Source organism: Elephantulus edwardii, unplaced genomic scaffold, assembly GCF_000299155.1.
Source record: "Elephantulus edwardii isolate Elephantulus edwardi_28Jun2011 unplaced genomic scaffold, EleEdw1.0 scaffold00226, whole genome shotgun sequence".
NCBI lineage: Eukaryota > Metazoa > Chordata > Mammalia > Macroscelidea > Macroscelididae > Elephantulus > Elephantulus edwardii.
Window position 1 is genome coordinate 1,822,282 of NW_006399976.1, and position 20,362 is coordinate 1,842,643.

Below are 20,362 nucleotides of genomic sequence, written 5' to 3' on the forward strand. Positions count from 1 at the left end.
CACGTGTCAGGACCCACAGAGGCAGCCTCCTGGCGCATGGCTCCCTCTAGCAGTGGGGAGAGGTGGGAGGGCTAAACACAGCAGTCATGGGCTTCCCCCACCTGTCACTCATGTGATAGCATCTCCCTGTCCCCCCAGGTAGGCAGGGGGCACCCCAGCCCCTCAGAGGAGGAGCCCCTGCAGCCAGGACGGGCAGGTGCACAACAAGCGTGGCAGGAGCCGCAAGATAAGGAAGGGATGTTTCCAAAGAGGGCAGAGCTGTGGCTCCCTCTTGTGAAGACGGATTCGTGATTTGTAAATCCCTCTTCAGATGGTGTCCTTCCCGTTTTGTCCAGCAAAGGTAGCATTGCCTCTGCCAAAGGTCCCCTAAGTTCTGCAGGAGCCTTTGGTGTTGACCTTAACACTGACCAAGTTCTCACCCAGGATGCCCCTGGTCTTTCTAGGACAGGGTGGCATGGCACTCCTACACTCGTTTCTTTCTCACCCGTGGGACCTGTGTGATCCTGCCGTCCCCACGACCCTCACATGCCCCAGCCACACCCTTGTCGTGGGGCACCCGCAGGCTGGGCTGATAATAAATATTTGTTCAGCTTTTCTCAGCCGCTCAGAGCCCAACCCCATCCTGTCCCCTTTCAGGCATCAGGCCGTTTTCTGAAAAAGCAGTAAATATTTTCAGTGGAAAATCTCAACGCCACGATCTCGTGAACCTCAGATATTATCTGCAGGCTGCGCTGCCTGGTACTGCTTTGATCGTGGCCTCCCCACGGGGCCCGTGGTGGTGCTGCCCGCAGGAACCCACCCTCTCTCGTGCCTACAGGCAAGCTTCCCCACGTGTCGTGGATGGGGGCCAGCAGACGAGGCACTGGGTGGGCAGCCCCTGTAGGGTGGTGGCTCGGTGCTGCCCCCTCCCCAGGTCAGTCTTCCTGCTGGGGGAGAGGGGCAGAGTCAAGGCTGAGGAGCTGCCCAGGCCCCCTCCCCACTGTCGGTGTGGGTCTTGGGAGCCTGATCCTGTGTGAGCGTCCCGGGCTGTGGGCAGGTGGCTGAAGCGGGGCAGCTGTCCTCACCACAGAGGAACATGCCCTTTGTGTTTTATGGGTTTGGTCGGCTTGTTTGTTTTTCTTGTTATTGCATTTATCTGTCATCTACAGAACTATGTTTTCCAACTACAACTGAGAATCTGTAGTGAGAGCCCAGCAGGTATCTGGTTGGGATGAACACATGCACAGGAGGGCACACATTGGCATGCAGCACGGACATGCAGGCACACACAGAACACAACACAGGCAGAGCCCTGGACGCACAGATATATAACATACATGCTCACACAGACACACACAGTCACCATTCACCCAACACATGCAAACACACATCGAGACGCATGCACAGAAAAGGGTGCGCACACAGCAAAGACCATACACACACGTGTGAACTACAGCACGTACCCGGGTGTTTTAGTATTTTTATACATTGATCTGTAGACACCATAAACCTCCCAGAACTTCTTTCTCTGTACCAGAGTCAGGACTTCAAAGGAGAGAACCCACTCTCTCTCCAGGTTTTCGTTCTGCCTGAACTCTGAGCACCGGGGCCTGCACATCCCCCTCTTCTTCCATTGTTTTTCCGTGAAGAGTGGCTGCTGCTGAGGGATTTCCAGGCAGAGGTTTCCTGAAAAGCATGATGGAAAGGATTGCATTTCTGGTTTGCTCTCAAACTGTCCAGCTGGGGTGCCCCTCAAGCTGGCCACGACCCCCAGCCCTGTGCCAGAGGGGCCTGAGAGTGGAGACCCAGGAGGATTAAAGCCACGCGCTCCTGGGTGGGGCCAGCCCCCACATTTTTCTGACAGCTCGGAGCTGTGGTAAACCAGCAGGTTCATATTGTTTTTGCTGAAGTCCGCCCTGGGTGTGGTTTCGGTGCACCGCTTGGGTAACTGTCGAAACTGCTGTGGTTTCAAAATAAGGCCCATTTAAAACCTTTTCTTCAAATCTTGAATTCCTGTCCCCCTCCCACTGAGCCCCCCACCCCCAAGCACACTCCCTAGCCCTGCATGGTGGTGTCAAGGTTTCGTTCCTCTTTGGTCCATGGCTGGCCAAGGTCACACCTCCGACATCTAGGAATGAGCTGTAAACCAGGCATCATCTTGGTTTGGTTATAGAGGATTTTATTCGTTTATTTGTGTGTTCTTTGTTTTAATTTTGGGGCTTTTTAATCGAATGCTTCCCCCCATTCTGTTTTAAAATGCACCTTCCTAAAAGTTTTCTGCTCTCCTGGCACCTGGCTTTGCTAAAAAGCATCAGCCTCTGACCCTCTCGAGTCTCTTAAGTGGTGCAAGTGGTCAAGTCTAAACTACCAGCTGAAAGGTTGATGGTTCAGATCCACTCAGAGGCTCTGGCCTACCAGTCTGCTTCTGAAAAGCCCAGCTGTTAACAGCCCCGTGAAATAGTTCTCTACTGCACCCAAGGGGTCCCCCGAAGTCAGAACCCACTTGAGGACAGCTGCCAACCTAACCTCTCCCTGGCCTGGTGATTACAGTCGCTCTGCTCTGGAGTGCGGAGGCCAGCGGAGCTCCTTGGTCACCTTGCAGATTAGCTGCCCCTCCAAAAATCGGAAAAGTGATTCAGGAGTTAGCAGAAGTGGTTACATAAAAGCAGGAACTAGAGCGAGGTTGTTTTAAAAACACACCCGCTAAAAATAAATGATGGTTCAGGGTGGGGATCGGGTCACAGAGTAGCGAGGATGCAGCCATGGCCACACGCTTCTCTGCAGAAAACCCCGGTGGCACGTGCAGCCCTGAGCCAGTGGGGAGCCTGCAGCCCCCCACCCACGTGCCCAGCCCACCCGCACCAACACTCAGCGCCATGAGAGGCTGTTTTTGGTGGTGGTGTGTTGTGGGGTTTTTTTTTTCTTTCTCTGAAAACCAGGCGTTGCTGTGCCCTGTTTTATTGGAACACAATCATGATTTCTAAACAACAGTGGTTTCAGCAGCCGTGTGAACAGTGAGCAATGTGAACTGTGCTTCAGAGAAAATGCTGGCTTGGCCGATATAACAGGAGGCTGGGGTCCCAGCCTCAGGCAGTTAGACACATTCCCCCTGCACTAGGGAAGGGAAGTGCCTGGATGGCACCAGGGTCTGCCCTAAACTGCTGGTAGGAAGGTTGGTAGTTCAAATCCATCCAGAGGTACCACAGAGGCAAGGCCTGGCGATCTGTTTCTAAAAAGTCACAGCCTTGAAAACCTGTGGACAGATGGGGTCACCATGAATCAGTAGGTGGCCACTCGTAAAGTGACCTTTGTGGGAGCAGACATGCTCTGATTCACTGTGGGACCTGAGACTGAGGCAGGGCCTGATTGGAGTTGGTCAGAGAGTTCTCCCTTACTCTTCTGGGCCCGGGGATGCAGCAGGCAGGACTGTCCATTTGAAGAATCCACAAGAAATGAGGCAAGAAGTAGGCTGGGATAGTCACTGAAAGCTGGCTACAACCCAGCTCAACCAGACGTATTGGGGAAATTTTTTTAGGTTAGGGAGCAGTAGGCACTGGGGGGAAGAAGGCAGCAAATGCGGCACGTAGGACCTGGAGGGTAGACCAGGAGCCTGGGGAGTCACTGAGCGTCTGGACAAGGTGACTGGGGAAGGTTGTATTAATGAAGTCATTCTCCTGGGCGCTGAGTCCCTAGGCATGGCAGAGGCGGACCACTTCCCCAGGTGAACCCCATCGGTCCCCACACCCTCCTGCTTATCCCACGCCAGGTCCTGGCCGAGGGTGAGAAGAAAGAATGATGGCGCTGGCAGATGCCATTTCCTGGTGTCCACCAGCCTATGCACAGACAGGCTGAGGCCACAGGGGGCATGCAGGTCTCAGGTCCAGCTTGATGGGCTACAGAAGCCCCTGCCTTTCAAGAGAGCTGAAGGTGACAGGGCAAGGCGGTGGTGATCCAGGAGAGAGCCAGAGGGGCAGTCAAAGGCAATGACTGACTTGGCTAAGAGGGAAGAGTATGAGCAAAGCTTTGTGGCCAGTGTGACGGGACACCAGTGCTAACCCTGAGTCTGCAGCCATAGAAGAGAGAGACCCTCGTTGAAGTCATTCAGTGGCCTATGGATGCCAGCCTGGCCCGAGTGCTCACAGGCATTGCTCAATGTCTGGCCTGGTTTGCTTGTCTTCACTACAGAGGAGGTGGCCTCCCCTGGACAGGGGACCCCCAGTGAGCAATCTTAGTTACTGACCGAAGGTTGATAGTATGAGTTCCACACCCTGAGAGGTGTCTCAGAGGAAAGGTCTGGCTATCTCCTGCCAAAAGGTCAGCCCTTGACAACCCCAGAGAACACCGTTTTGTATTGACACACACGGAATTGCCATGAACTAGAGTTCACTTTGTTCCAAGTGGTTTTACTGGTGTGATCTCCACTTGGTGGCCAGGGCGATGAGTCTATAGAGTCAAGGCTCAGGCATGGCAGGGACTCAGGGACGGTTCAGGGCCCAAGCCTGTCTGGACACGTGACCGGTGGTCCAGGCCAAAAGGGACAGTTGCATGTGGCTCTTGGTGCTTCTCTTACATGAGCTCTGTGACCAAGGATGTGAAGCTAAGCACGCTTCTTGGTGCTCACGCTCGCGTCGTGACTTCTCACCCGGTTCTGACGTGTGCACATCAGCCAGAGGCCACGCTACTCCCAGGTCTTGGCAGGCACCTGCTGGGCACTGGAGTCAGCCACGCCTGCCAGCTGGGCAGTGTCTGGACACCTCCAGTTCCTGCAGAATGTTCTGGCATGCTGGCAGAACTCGCTGGAAGATAGCACTGGCCCTTAGATCACATCCCAGCTGTGGCTCAGGGGCGCCTCCCCTTTGATTCTGAACACCTGTCTGCCCCCAGGTAAAGGCCCCTCACCCCCAGGTAGACCACACATGTGTCTGTTAGCACCATCTCGTGGTGTTTGTGGTAGAACTGAGTACCAGAGGAGTGTCGGTGATAATTTTTTTTTAGAAGTAAATCACCAGGTCTTTCTTCCACGGCACCACTGTGTGGGTTCAGGCTGTTGATTGCTGGGCCCGTGTAAACTGCATGCACCACTCAGGGACCTTGGCCAAGGCCCAAGAAGGCACAAATCTCACTCCCTTGAGTCACCAGGCAGCTACCAAAGTTGAGCCTCACCCCCCAGGATGGTCCAGTGGGCATCTGATGAGCTGCCTCCAGGCCCCGGTGACTAACACGCTAACATCTTCCTCAGTCCTAAGTCTAACCCCTCTCCGCACCCCTGCTGCTTTCAAACTACAAGGAGCTGTCTGTGTTCTGTGCTGCCTCCGGACTCCATAACCTGTGTGGTGGTGAATGGCTTGCACCTTAACACCTCACTGGAAAGCACCCCGGATTCTTACCGCTGGGGGCAGGAGTCCAGAACATTTTTCTGTGTTGCCCCTGGGGTGAAATGAAGGCGTGCTGACCCCTTGTGGTGACCCTCAACCCCCCAATTCCTCCTAAAGACGGGGAACAGTTCCCGTGAGCACAATGCGGGGGGGCTCGGCCTTGCCTTATCCGCAGTGAGTAACCTGTCTCTCTCTCTCTCTTTCTCCCCTTTGTTTCTTTCTTCTTTTTCTCCTAAAACTTCCAGGTCACAGTACACCCGTAAGCCAGCTCGGCCCGGCCGACCTTCCTGAGCCCCCCGACCCCTTCCAGGCACTTGGGGCTGACAGCAGTGACCCGTTCCAAAGTAAAAAGGGGTTTGGGGACCCATTTAGTGGAAAAGACCCCTTTGCTCCCTCCTCTGCGGCTAAGCCTTCTAAAGACTCCTCCTTGGGGCTTGCAGACTTCACCTCTGTAAGTTAAGCTCCCCGCCGCCGCCACCACTGCTGCGCCGTCCCCACCCTCTGCTTGCAGCCGCTTGGGGCTCCTCAGGGCCCCCCCTCTGTTACGCAGAGCCGGCTGCCATCCTGGGGCACGCCCTCACCCGCACACCCACACTATTTATTCTGTACCACTGCTTCTGTAAGCGAACGCTTCTCAATAAAAAAGAGCTTCGGTTTGGATACTCTGAGAAGGGGCGTTTTCTTCCAGCCGGGAGGGGTCAGTGCCGCCCGATAAAGTGTGCTTCCTGGTGGACTCGTCGTCGAAGGAGTTCTGGAGGTGGTTTTGTCCCTGGGTTTGGGGGAGCTGGGATGCCAGGCGTTTTGGAAGCACACAGCCAAGACTGCAAATATGACACTAGGGTTTTGCTGTCCTGAGGTCCCAGGTTCCCTCACACAGGAGATCAAGGTCCCATCCTGTGTGTCTTGTATGAATTATACGGGCTCAGGCCCAGTGGCCAAACTGCTAAGGTACCGGACCGCCAGCTGAAAAGTTAGCAATTCAGACCCCCTCAGAGGTGCAGATGAAAGGCTTGTCAATCAGTTTCTAAATGGTGACATGCCCAAGAACTCCCTCCGTGGCTCTGCTGGAGAGACAGGTTCACCAGCAGTCGAAACCGACTCACAGGCCACTGACAACAGTACCAGGCTCAGGACACAATGAGCAGCTTCGTTTGGGGGTAACTTTTATTTCCGTTATGACCTACAGGAAAACAGGAAATTCTCCCAAAGCCGCTGCCACTCTGAAGCCCTCTTTTTTGAGGGGGGTGGTGATGTCGTTTTGCAGCCTTAGGCATCTCTCTTCAGAAGCTAACACAGGCTTCTGAGAGTCTGGCAGTGTTTCTATGTGTGAGAAACGGGATTTGAAAGATCCTGCAGTAACTGTCGGGTGTTTTCAGTATCTGCCTGGTCCACAAACCCCCCCTTCTCAGAGCCTCAGATGTTGTCGTCTTCTGAGAACAGGTTTCACTGTCTGTGTAATCAGTTTTTTCAAAGCTCTCTTCATTTGAATTTGCAACGTAGACCTTGTTTCAGTGCTGGGTGTGAGAGTTCTTATTTATAGACGTTTCGGCGCCCAGGATGTCCATTTAGAAGCGAGCTTTGCAGTATCAGTGCACAGCAAACGCCTGATTCTTTCCAGAGCCTTCTGTTATGATGCCTACCATGCACAGTTGTTCAGAAACCACTCCCTTCCCTCGATCCTCAGACACAAATGGCTCGTGGACGTGGCTGGTGGCTGATGTGGGCATGCGTATTACACACATCGGTGGCATTGCGAATGAAAGTCAGACCCCAGAACCTCACCTTAGCTAGAGTTTTCTGGGGCAGCACTCCCTTTATTTCAGAATGGACAAAATAGTAAATGCGTGTGAAGAGTGTGGTGCCTTTGCCGCACACCTCGGGTGCTGAGCTCCCAGGTGGAGAGAGGGGCCGGTGGAGCTGATGGTAACGTGAAGAAATGATGGCTTTCTGTAAAGCAGTTGGGTTTCCTGTAACACCCATCCCTCCCCCATCCCGCCAGTTTGGTTTTAGACTTTTTTAAATTAAGACCCAAGTCTTCAAGCTGTCACTTAGCCTACTTGGGTTGGCTCATCCCAAATAGTTGTTAGCTTCCATTTGAGCCCCACCCCCATGTTGGCTGTTAATGCCACGTGACCCGGCTGGTTCAGCCGGTGCTGCCCAGCCAAGAGGTCATCTGTGCCTTTTACCGTCTGAGTCATCTTCCCTGGTCGGAATGGCCCATGGGTTGGTTGGTTTGTTTAGGAAATCTTGACCCAGTGAGTCAGCCTCTGTGGACGGGTGAGGCATGGGGTAGGGGAGCTTTGCAGTGACTCAGTCTGTCCCCCTTGGTAATGACCAGCTCATTGTGTCGACCTCGACTCATGGTGGCTTCGTGTGTGTCAGTAGACTTTGCCCCGTCGGGTTTGCAGTGACTGGTGTTTGAGAAGTGGAGCAGCACACATCGTTCCTCTGAGGCACCTCTGGGTGGACTTGAACTTCCAGTCTTTAGCAGCCAAGCATGCTCACCAGTGCCCTCTCTGTGGACCCTGACCAGTGTCATCAAGTCAGTTCCGTCGCCCGTGTCGTCAGTGTCAGAGTGGAACAGTGTCCCCTCCAGAGGGCCTCCTGTGTGGCTGCTATTTCAGAAGTATAGACACTAGGCCTTTCCTCTGGGGTATCTTGGGTAGACTCAAACTCTCAACCCTTCTGTTGCCCCAGCACAGTCTTCCCTCTAGTCACACCATCATCTGGAACCACCTTGGAGAGACCAAAGGTAGTTCCTTCAGTCTGAGTGTTTCTGCTCCCCCAGGGAATGCTGGAAGCCCTTGTCTTCAGCTAAGTGACTGCAGCCAGCCTGATACCCGCACACCCATCAAAACGGCTCAGTCAAAACGCCCTGTCATCTATCACAGGCCACGGGTCTGTGTGGAGTTCAGGGAGGCCGGTCTCACCCACGCGAGCTGCCCATTGGACCCTAACTTACAAGCTGAAGTGGTCCTTCTTTGGCCGTTTGCGCCGGCCAGTGCTCTTGGGGACCCTCTTCATCCCTCACATCTTTCTCTTCTCTGGGAAAGTGTTTCCAGGTGAGAAGAGCAGCCCTGTTTCGAAAGTCCTTGTCAAGAGCAGGGCAACCCCGGGTCGGATAGTGGTGCTGTTAGAGGTTTGTGCGTCAGGACTGTGCGCTCACAGGATGTGGCTGGAAGGGTCCCTGCAGGCTGTGTGATGATGCAGCATCGTGATGCTGATTCCCTGGGACGCCCAGGGCTGCCTGGCATGTGATGCCCGATGTCCGTGAGGAGACGGTGGAGGAGAGCTGGTAACCCAGGGCTCAGGCCTCAGAAGGGCACATGAAGAGACAATTCTGTAGCAACTTGGCCAGCTGCTGTGGTCCAAGGACGGGACAGTGGCCAGTGCGCTGTGGCTCCAAGACTGGGAGGGATTCTCTCAGCATTCAGGATGCACCGAGAGCCTTAGAAGGTCCTATTCTTGAGTTGTCTTCCAGAGCTCCAGACCAGTTTGACCTTAATGTGACCATGCATGAGATTTGGTGGCTTCCAGTGGTGGACGTGTACAGTCATTGGCAGGGTCATCTGGGTGGCAGCTTTGGGGCTGTGTAGGCCTGGTGCCAGGCTGGCTGTGTTGTGGCCCAGTGTCGGGGATCGCTGTCCTCTGTGGTAGCCCCGTGCTGTTGACAGAGATGCCGGCAGCTGCGCCGGGGAAGGGCTCCACCAGCTTGTGTGGTTTTTTCCGTGTTTTCTCCCAGTGAGTGGGTTGGAAAGTTCCCTTTTCTGTGGTAGAAGTGGCCATTGCGGAAACAACACAGACTAGCGGGGAGCTGGCTTTCAGGTCTGTGTATGTGTCCAGGTCACCTGCCTTGGACCGAGGAACCAACCACCTGTTCTGGACAGCTTTGTGTCACACTGACCCCTGCTTCCTGCCCCATCCTGCCTGATACATGCCAGGTGGGGGTGTCCTCTGCTCCACCAAGCCTCCTCTCCCCTGTTCATCCTCGCTGCCCCATCGGACTGCATCCCTTCCTACCAGCCGTCCCCATCACCTCATCTACGCCATTGTCTTTCCCCATCCCCTCCCCCACCCCTCCACTTGCCCACCCCTACCCCCCTCCCAGTCCGTCTGTCTGTCCTTACACCATTCACCTCGTTCTTCTCTCATCCCTCATTTCCATTCACCTGGTTTTGACCCCTTGTTCATCTCTTCTTTCATCTCTCTCCATCTTAACCTGATTCAGCCCCAAGTCCAGCCTTTGTTCCTTCCTGTAGCTTCCACCAGCTGTTACAGGGTCAGAGCTGCTAGTCAGTCCGATTGGCTGCCCATTCCCAGGGTCCCCACCAGAAACTCAACTTCTTCCCTCTTTTTGGAACCTAAACTCCTGCTGGAATTCTGCAGGGGGCTCTGTGAGCTCATGCTTTCCTTGTAGTGCTGTCTGTGTGTCTGTCAGCTCGAGGGCGCCTGTGGAAGGCTGGCCCATCGCCATCTTTAGGGCGGCTCGAGGTCATCTCAGTGCTTGGTGGAGGGTGGGTCGTAGCCCGTGAGTGGGGATCCCACGTGGATTGAGCGTTTGCAGGGTTCACCTCAGCTCCACAGTATGTTTGTTTTTCCTAAGGGGAACATTATAACAACTGCGTCCTGGGAATAAAAGCACCTCAACCTGGTGGCATGAGTGCTGGGCCTCCTGTAAGTGTCCCAGGGCAGGTAACTCCTCCAGATCAGGAGCTCTCTGGCCACCTCGTCTCAGGCTGTGGCCATCCATTGCTCCACTCTGGGGTCCTCTCACAAGTAGGACTTTCCTGGCCACCCTGTCGGCTTTGCCATCTGCAGTCGAGGCCGTGTCTGGGCGCATGGCTCCGCCGGCCAAGCCCTTTGAGCACCGCTGACCTTTGCTGCTTTCTCAGACTTGCCTACTGTCCTTCCCCTCGACCTTCCACAAAGTGTTACCAGGCAGGACTCTCAGGAGTTGCCAGAACTTTGTGCATTTCCTCAGTGGACTTGTTGCCTCTTATAAGCATCTTCGGATAGCATCTTCTGGGGCCTGTTGGCTCTGATCACACCTGACTCTGCCTCTCTCTGCTCCAATGACCTCTCTCCACCACCTCCAGACCCTGAGTCGGGTGGGGGCTCCATGCGGTGGTTAACAAACCACTAGGCTTCTGCTGATTCATGCCTTGATCCTCCACAGGCCTGGCCACCCCCCACCCTTCCATCAGTCTTAAGCCTGCCCTCCAACTCTGCATTCTGCCTATTTCCCACCCCACCCTAAGTCCTACCTGTACCCTAGCCCCCTGCAGGTCCCACCAGCACCTGATCCCCCACGGATCTGACCTGTACCTGACCCTTTGTGGGGCCTGGCCTGCCCCCAGCCCCTCTACATCCCTCGCCCTTGCGCTCAGCGGCTGCAGCATCAGGACCAAGCCGAGTAACCGGGCTTCGTGTTTCCCTTGCAGTTTGGCAATGAGGAGCAGCAGCTGGCATGGGCCAAGCGGGAGAGCGAGAAGGCGGAGCAGGAGCGGCTGGCGCGGCTGCGGCGGCAGGAGCAGGAGGACCTGGAGCTGGCCATCGCCCTCAGCAAGGCCGACATGCCGGCCGCCTAGGCGGGCGGGCAGCTGGGCTCGCAGAGGCAGGACCACCAGCGTGCGGAGTGTCCACAGCACGCAGGGGCCTGGGCAGGGCCGGCCGGGGACTCGCTGCGGGTGGTTTGTTCAGGGTGCAGGACTCGCAGCACCCTGGCTCTGCTCCCCCAGGAAGGGGCCTGCAGCTAGAGGGCACGGAGAAGCCAGATGTCCCCGCATCACGGAAGAGCACCTGGTACAGTGGCGGATCTGCCTCCTGCTCTCCTGTTGGGGAATGGTGCCCCCACCCATCAGCCCAACATAAGGGGCCCTGGGGCAGAGCACACAGTGGCCTCTCCTTATATCTCACCCACTCCTAGGGCCTTCCTGGTGACACCTCCACGGGCCCCCACCCTGAAACCTGTCCAGCCACAGGAGACACCCCCTACGCTATATGCATTTGCTGTACAAATTACGTTTGAATGATTAATATAAAATATTTTACTACAAATGAAAGGCTGGTGATGGCTCGCTGACATGGTGCTGCCCGAGCGGGGCCTCGCACAGCCTAGCAGAAGCAGGGGCCGCAGGAGGGCCAGGGCAACGTGCTCGGGGCCCAAAGGAAGCCAGCTGGGCAGTTGTCAGGGCTGCCGGCTCTCAGGGATGCAGAGCGATGCCAGAACACTTGGCTCAGGAGCCGCAGGAGTGGTTTTAGAGAGTGTGTTGTCCAGGTGACAAAGGCTATGTCTGCAGAGGGCAGGGCTGTCACACTGTGAACTGGGCTCCTCACCCCGCCCCCCCCCCATGCATGCACAGACAGGCACACACAGCCCACCAGAGACAGGCACTAACCCAGCCCACCCTCAATTCCTGCCTCTTACACAACAGAGAACATTCACAACTTTTCCAGAAAAGCAGACTGTCAGGCGTTTTAAGTTTACTCAAAAAGCTCTAGGAACCACAGCAGAGAACACAGCCCAGTGACCGCCACAGCGTCAGCCCTTGTCTAGACCCCACCTCTGCCCCACTGTTCCTGGCCTTCTCTTTCCTTGGTCGGTCTTTGAAAGTAAGCAGCGTCCTCCGACCTACACAGACCCAGCCACACCTCACAAAGCACGGTAGGAGCTGTTCTCTTGACTACAGCACCCAGAAGGCGCGAGGCACACAGTGGTTTCCTGCTGCATTCCGGCAGCCCGGGACAGGGCTAGGGGTTCACCTCTGATGGCAGAAGGTTTTTTTTCTGTGGAGGATAATGTCTTCTGCCTCCCACCTATGACAGCAGGTTTCCCAGGGACTGGCCCTTGAGGACCCTGATTCATCTGGCTCCTTGCCTTCAGTCAGTTCTGGTTAAAACTGTTGGAATTGTTGAGTGCAGGCACGTTGATGCTAACTCAGGTGATCCCGTGTGACAGGAGCAGAACTGTCCCACACATGGAGTTCTCAGGGGAGCCCTGGTAGGCTGCTAAGCGAAAAGTCGGCAGTTTGGACACACCAGCTGCTTTGTGGTGGTGGCAGTCAGCTTCTAAAGTACAGCCCTTGAAACCCCGTGGGCCAGTTTTGCTCTGTCCTACGGGGTCGCTACGAGACTCAGCTTGATGGCATCAGCTTTGGGTGTTTTCTTCATCTTTTTAGATCACGAGACACTTGTCCTCTGCGGATCTACTGGGTGGATTCGAACTGCTGACCTTTTGGGTAGCAGCTGCATGCTTAGGCCTGACATCCCCGAGGGCTCTGTGGGTGGGCGCTGCAGGGGGACTGAGAACCAAGGATTTGTTGTTTGGTGTGGGTGAGCAGTATTTTGAAAGAATACGACTGAATCTCAGCAGCTTCCCTGAGTAAACAGAGTTGGGTGTTCAAAGCCAGCATCACTAAAGGTCATTGTCATCCTGGAACAGCCGGGGAAAGCTATTTATAAAGCTGCACAGGAAACTTGCGGGGAACAAAGGACCTGCCTCTCTAAATAATGCAGTAAATATTTCTGCCCCCTTATCAGATCTGCTTCCTTTGACTTTGAAACATGTTACTCTTCCACTACCCCCCGAAGTCCCCCCCCAACATTTTCCCCAGTAAAAGTTCCTAGGAGCCGTACAGATTGTCTCACGAGCTGTTTTTGGAAAAACACAAAGGAAATGTGGAAATGGAAATGGGATCCTTATCGCACGGTTATTCCAGAGAAGTGACGTGATGGGGCATGTGTGTCCACAGTAGTGTTTACACGGACGGGCCCTTTGATTTGCTCACTCGCTGGTGGGGGGCGGGGGCGGCACACCTTCTCTGCGCTGTGGCCCTTGGGCCTCAGTTTCTCCACTTGACTGAGGAGGTGGGGCTGAGCTATCACAGGAGGCTTTCCTGCTTCCAGATCTCCCCAGTCTGACTGGCGTCTCTAGAAAGACATGGGCATTGAGAACAGACTGAGGTCGCTGACTCATTTAAAAAGCAGAACAACCATTGGCCTCAAGTCTATTTTGACTGATGGTGACCCCAAGTGTGACTGAGCAGCTCCTTAGGGCTTTTCCCCCTATTCTCTGGCACTGTGAGGAAAAGCATTCAGCTGCTAACCCAAGGTCAGTGGTTCAAACCCACCACCAGCTCAGTAAGGGAAAGACTAGGCAGGCTGCTTCCATACAGATTTCCAGCCTACGAAACCCTATGGGGCATTTCTGCTCTGCCCTGCAGGGTGTCTTTGAATTGGAGTTGAATTGAAGGCATGGGTTGGATTTAGTTACTCTTACAGGAGATCACCAGGCCTTTCTTCCTTGATTCTAGGCAGGTTTAAACTGCCAACTTTTTGATTGTACTGTTTGAGCAGGCCGGTTCAAACTGTCAGCTCTTGGATTATTCTATTTGCAACCATCTGTGAACCACTTACATCCTACCACCCTCTTTATTCATCATCTCTATTCAAAACATTTGGCACAGCCCTCCCTATTTGGTGCTGAGGGAGAAACTTTGCGTACGGAACCATCCCGTCACTTCCCGATGGTTCCCGTGTCAGCTGTCACATGAGGACCAGAAGGCCTTTGGCCACAGTGGTCTGCGGTGAATCCTGTTTTCCTTGTATAAAGACAAAGGGCAGAGTTTCCACACTAGAAGGCAACAATAGAGAAAATAGAGCCAAGGTGAGAGGTAGCAATTGTTAATGGTAAGTGCCAGGTCTCTAAGAAGTGGGAGTCTTGATTCTGAGAGACAAAGAGGCAAGTTAGGACCCTGATTCCCCATGGGGTTCTAGGTCACAGACCAGAAGCTGGCAGCTTCTCTTCCAGAGGTGGGTCAGAGGCGACCCCGAGATGAGGAAGGGGCCACCCTGGGGTCCTACAGATGTGCCTTCAGCCCAGCTCCGTGACCTTGGGGGTCACTTCTTGGGGTTTCCATTTTCCTCATCAGTCGCTGGCCAACACCCCGTCAACTCCAGCTGATCCCTGGCACAGCAGAAAGGACCTTTGTCCCGTCCTGGCTGTTTTCATGATTGTTGGCATTCTCCATTGTTGAGGGCTTCCTTCCTGGGAGAACTCCAGTGGCACAGTGATTAAGCATTTGGCTGCCACCTGGAAGGTCAGCAATTCCGAGGCGGCCAGAGTGGCCTCCTGCTTGGAAGAGTCACAGCCTTGGAAGCCCCGTGGCCATGTCCGCTCACCCTGTCACGGCTGTGATGAGTTAATCGGCTCGAAAGCAGGGCATTCTTTTAGGAGCTGTATCACAAGCTGTATCACTGTGGCTTCACAGTGGGGTGGGTTGGTTGTTTTTTTCTCCTTAAATGTGTTGAGAACTAAGGTGCATCTGATTCAGGCTGTAGTCTTTCCAGTTACTTGCTATGCATCTGTGGGCACACTGAACATCCCATGGACGGCCAGGAGAACAAACAGATACGTTTTGGAGGGGGTGCAGGTAGTGCTCTTTGGAGGCAAGAATGATGAGGCTTTGCCTCACATACTTTGGGCACGTTGGAGAAGGACGTGATGCTGGGAAGGGTGGTGGGTCTGCGAGGGAGAGGAAGACCCTCACCCAGGTGGATTGACACAGTGACTGCCGCAATGGGCTCTTGTGTGTCAGGAAGTGTGAGGATGGTGCAGGATAGAATAGGATTCAGGTATTTTGTCACTATGAGTCTTAATTGACTCAACATCTAACAACAACAAACACATTGAAAATAGAACAAAACTATTCACCAGCTCAAGAATTTCTCCATGCCCAATTCAGGGGCGCTGATTACAACTCACGTCATACAACTGTTCTCACTGTCTGTTCCCCACAATTCACCGTGGAGAGAAACTCGGTGCCCCTTGAGCAGACACTTCACCTCCTCACCCACTGATTACCTCTTGTAAGCTGTTGTCTCAGTGCATTTGTCTGTCAGGTACTTACTGTAAGTGGGATCCTGTTTGTCCCTTCGCAGCTGGTACTGCACCCAGCGGCATGTTTTCAGCTTGGGCCACATTGTGCCAGGTATTGGGTGCTTCGCAGCTTTTACTGGTGCAGTCAGATCCATCGCCTGGGTGAGCAGCAACGTGTGTGTCAATTCATCTTGTTGAGGGTCTTTCTCTCTTACCCCCAACTTTTCCAGCGTTTCCTGTCTTTTCCCCAAGAGCTGGTCCTTGCTGGCAGTGTCTTCAAAGTATCGGAGATAAAGTTTCACCCTCCTTGCCTCTAAGCAACATCCTGGTTGCACCTCCTCTAAGACAGACTTGTTTATGATTTTTTTGGCAGTCCTTGCAGTATTCAGTACTCTTCTCTTAAACACCACAGTTCACAGGAGTTGATGCTTCCGTCTTTATTATTGTCCAGCTTAGGAAGCAGTTGGGAATAGAAGCCATGGTTTGGGTCAGGCACACACCTTGGTCTTTAAACTGATATCTTTGTTCTTTGTCTCTTTGGAAAGGTCCTTGACAGCATATTTCTCCATTGCAACACATCTTCTGATTTCCTGACGGCTGATACCAGAGGTATCAAACTGGAACTTCAGGCTTTTCTCTGTCGTGATGTTGTCTATTGGCCCAGTTGTGAGGCTTCGTGTTTTGTTTTCTTAAATTTTTAAAAAATTTTATATTTTTAAATTAATTTTAATGAAAGTTTACAGACACTTAGGGTTTCCAGTCATTCTTTGTTGCACTTTTCTCCCTTCCCATGCCCCCCCCACCCCGTGTTTTCGTGATGTAGAAGTGTAATCCTGATTGAAGGCTTTTGTCTCTGGTATGGTTTGTTGTGTACCATCAAGTCAGAACTGACCATAACTGACTTGCCTGTGGGTTGTCAGAGGAAGTTAATAGTATGGGAAGAGATTGCCCATTCTTCTCCCACAAAACAACTGGTAGATTTGAACCACATACCTTTGGATTTCCAGCACAACAACTTATCACTCTGTTTATTTGACTTTAAAAAAAATTCTTTTTCATTGGTATTTTTACAAAAGTTTATAGAAAACTTGGATTTCCATTCATTCATTATTGTACAGTTTCCTCCCTCCCTCCTCCTGACCCCCAATCCACTTTGTCATAGCACTTCTTATTCTGGACTGTTGTCATGCAAATAATACCTAATTATATATTACATCATGCTTGGGAGGGTGGAGGGATGGCATAGAAGGGGAAGACCCTCTATGAGGTGGACTGATTCAGTGACTGGGGTAATCGGGATGGGTGTGTCAGAGGCAGTGCGATTGGCACAGGATAGAGCAGGACTTAGGGCAAGCGACTCGATGGCACATAACAACAACATATTACTTTTAAAGTTTTTACCTTCACCTGTTCCAATGCAGTGTACATTATTTATCTCCTCTTAGTTTCTCCCCAACCCCCAGGTTAGTCCTGTTTTATAACAGTGACATTATGCTGTATTTGTCCTTTTGTGATTGAGATTTCACTCAGCATAATGTCCTCCAAGGTCACCCATGTTGTGTAATAGTTTATAAGTTCCTTGTTTTTCAGTGCTGCATAGTATTCCATTGTGTAAATATACCACAGCTTCTCTACTCATTTGTTTGTTGATGGGCACTTGGGTTACAGTTGCTTCCATCTCTTTGCTGTTGTGAACAATGCAGCAATAAACATGGGTGAGCATATATCTGCTTGGGTGGCAGTTCTGGTTTCTTTGGGGTGTATTCTCAGTAGTGGAATTGCTGGGTCAAATAGTATTTCTATTTCCAACTTTTTGAGAAAGTGCCACACTGCCTTCCAGAATGGTTGTACCATTTTATACTCCTCCCAACAATGAATAAGGGTTCCAGTGTTTCTACAGCTTTATCAGCATTTGTTGTTTGCTGCTCTGTCGAACTTTGCCATTGTTACTGGGGTGAGAAGATATCTCATTGTTGGTTTGTTATTTAACTTTTTGAGAAACTTTTCTACCATGGCTGCCCCATTTTGTATTCCCACCAGCAGTGGAGGTGGCCATGGGACAGGTTTTGAAATCTTGTCTACAGGGAGTTTGCCACAGTTCTGGTAACTCCTTTTCACCAGTGTCTCTCTCATCAAGTCCAGCCCCAAGGCTTGCAGGTGCCTCTGAGCCCTTGTGTCCACGTTGGTTGATGTTGTACCCCAACTCCACCATGTGTCACCCAGTTCTGCCAGGTGTAACTGCTGGTTTTCTTTGGAAACATGGTTGACCAGAGAGCACTTGACTTCCTTACTTACATGCTAGTCACCCCTCCCCACTCTCCGTAAAGGGTTCTCAGGGGTCATCCCGGAGGCCCAGCCACAGAAAGTGGGGAAACACTGCTGGGAAGCCCAGAGGTGATTTGACTTTCCCTTTGGGATGCAGGGACACAGGATAATCAAAGGACTTGAGCAGGAAGGCCATTGAGTGGCCTGCACAAAGGGCCTGCAGATGCTTCAGAACTTAATCCAGCAAACTCATCACCACTTGAAGTCTTTTACACTCCAGAAAAGCCCTTTCCCCCCAGATTAACTCCAGAAGCCCGGGATCTCTTTGCCCAGCCGGAGAGCTGGCGAACACTCATGCCCTTGTTTGTCTGGTGACTTCCTCCCAGGGACCTTGTTTGTTTGTTATTGTTGTGTACCATGGAGTCTTAAATGGGAGGAGATTGCCCATGTCACCCCTCCTCCCCAAGGAGCAGCTGGTGAATTCGAACTGCACACTTCTGAGTGGGCAGCACCACGCCTTGCCACTGAGCCACGAGCAAAAGGTGGATCGTGCTGTGCTCCTTCAAAACTAAAACCTTTGCGTTGATCCCGCCTGCCAGTGACAGAGTAGAGCTTTGCCTCAGGCGATTGTCTTCCTTCTTAATATTTTTCTTTTTGGTGAAAACTGAGCAGACAGCTCACTTCTGTGCCGCCGTTTCTCGACGTCATGGATGTGATGTTGGCGGCACTTCTCACGCCGTGTAGGCCCTCTTGTTACTTCTCATTAGTTTCCCTGCTTTTGCCTTTAACTCTCTGTCCCCCAGCCTTCTCATCTATGCTTTTAAATAAGTCTTACCCATTTACTCTTCATGTCGAACATTTTTTTTAAAAAGAACATACTCTTCAAGTTTTCCAACTCGCCCATTTGAGCTGAACTGTTTCGTTCCAATCCCAGGTTTTAAACTTAACTCTCCACAGTGTTTTCAGTGACTGATTTTCTGGGAAGTAGCTCTCCAGGCTTGTCTTCCAAGACTCCTGTGGGTGGACTTGAACCCCCGACCTTTTGACTAGCAGCCAAGCCCTTAAGTGTTTATACCTGGAACTTGAGCCTCACTTTACAGATGTAGCCTGGAGCAGAGCCCAGACCTGCCCTAGACCCTTGGCCTGGAGTTCAGGTGGCAGCGCCCCAGTCGAGCAGGGCCAGGGGCACGTGTGCCCGAGCGGATGCAGGCGGAGGGCTGGTCAGAAGGGGCTAGGTATGGGAACAGCCACCGACTCCTGAGATGAGAAATCTTTCTCCCTGACGAGCCTCCTGTGACTCAGAGCATGCTGACGAGCCCCCAGTGAGGTGACCTGAGTCACCATGGCCCTGGAGGAAGTGAGGTGTCAGGATGTGCTTGGGGTTTGGGGTCAACGGACACATGAGGAAATGGGGAGCAGCCCTCAGGCCCAGGATGGGTGCCCTTGAGCTGATGTCAGAGCTTGTGGGCCACTCAGAACCTCAGAATCTTGGTTGAGGAGTGTGTGGCCTCTCAGTTTGGGGACAGTCCCCTCGAGGCCACTTAGGGGTCAGGGAGGAGAGCTGAGGGTGTGGAGGTGAGGAGACGGAGGGGAGTGAATCCTGGCGGCATCTTCACATCTAGAGAACAGCTCTCGTGAGCATGCGCAGGGCTGGGGCTCAGCTGATGGAGACACCGGAGGAGGATGTGGTGCTGTGGGAAAAGCCAGCTCAGGCTCAAATCTATGAACAGGGGATGAGGTTCTGCCTCTGAGAACATAAAGCAGCTACCCTCACACCATCTGCACTGTGCACTCCACAGAGCACCCCTGTTGCCAGGATGGCAGGATCAGACCCCACGTCCATCTACACCGCATGTCCCATGCAGTACCCATAAGCCTGGATGGCAGGATCAGACCCCACATCCCATCTACACTGCACACCCCACACAGCACCCATATTGCTAGGACATTAGGATCAGACCCCACATCTGTCTACACTGCACCCCCCCCCAGAACACCCATAAGCCCGGACAGCAGGATCCAGCCCCACATCCATCTACACATTTCCCATGCTCTGGTGCTGCCAGAACAACCAGGGCTGGATCCTGTGTCCTGTCTGCATTGCATGGCCTTATGACACCAGCATCATTGGAATGACAAGGCCAGGCTCCGGATCCCTCTACACCACACACCCACACAGCGCCAGCATGCAGGGACAGTCCTGTCTACACCGCACACGCTGCAGGACACCCCATTGCTGGGGCCACAGCACCAGACTTCTTACCCTGTCTACACTGCAACCCTTACATGTATATTCATCTCTGCACCTTGTTTGGGGTCAGAAATTTCCAGGAAACTTGTTGCATTTGTGTTTCACTTGGTTCAAGTGTTGTTGCTGGCAACCCTTTTTCCACCTGGCAGCCCCCCACTCCCTCAGCAGCCCCTGGATGCCCACTCCTCCCTTGTCCAATCCGGAGCCCAACTTGGTTTCCTTCAGACATACAGAGCCCACACAGTCCCTGCTAGTAAAGGCTGGCACATATAGATTGGTTTGCAAGGGCAATGCAGGCAGGCCTCTCAGAGGAAGTTACTTTCTCCCTTGGTCAATAGGGTTTCCCACATGGACAGATGGAAAGAGCTTTTGGCATCAGGAACAGTCAGTGTCTGGGTGTCAGTGGGATGAGGTTAGTTGGTGGGTGGGTTTGCATGGGGGAGGGATGGGAGTTGAGGTTGAATCAGGGAGCCGGTGGACCCTTAATGGCAGGGAGGTCCTGGAAGGAAGTATCCAGAATGTCCTACAAGAACAAGTGAAGATGGAGAGCTGGACAAGCTGTACCAGGGTCGCACAGTCACTGACCATCTGTGAGCTTTCACGCTGGATCCTCTG

General features: G+C 53.0%; 1 protein-coding gene across 1 annotated transcript in view; it reads left to right on the top strand.

Moving 5' to 3' along the window:
- Nucleotides 1–5,814, top strand: part of EPS15L1 (epidermal growth factor receptor pathway substrate 15-like 1) — a 78,567-nt gene extending 72,753 nt beyond the window's left edge. Inside the window, exon 22 of the mRNA XM_006898280.1 lies at nucleotides 5,600–5,814. Within this exon, the coding sequence (XP_006898342.1) occupies nucleotides 5,600–5,814 (215 nt within the window). The remainder of the gene's footprint in view (nucleotides 1–5,599) is intronic.
- The last annotated feature ends 14,548 nt before the right edge of the window (nucleotides 5,815–20,362 follow it).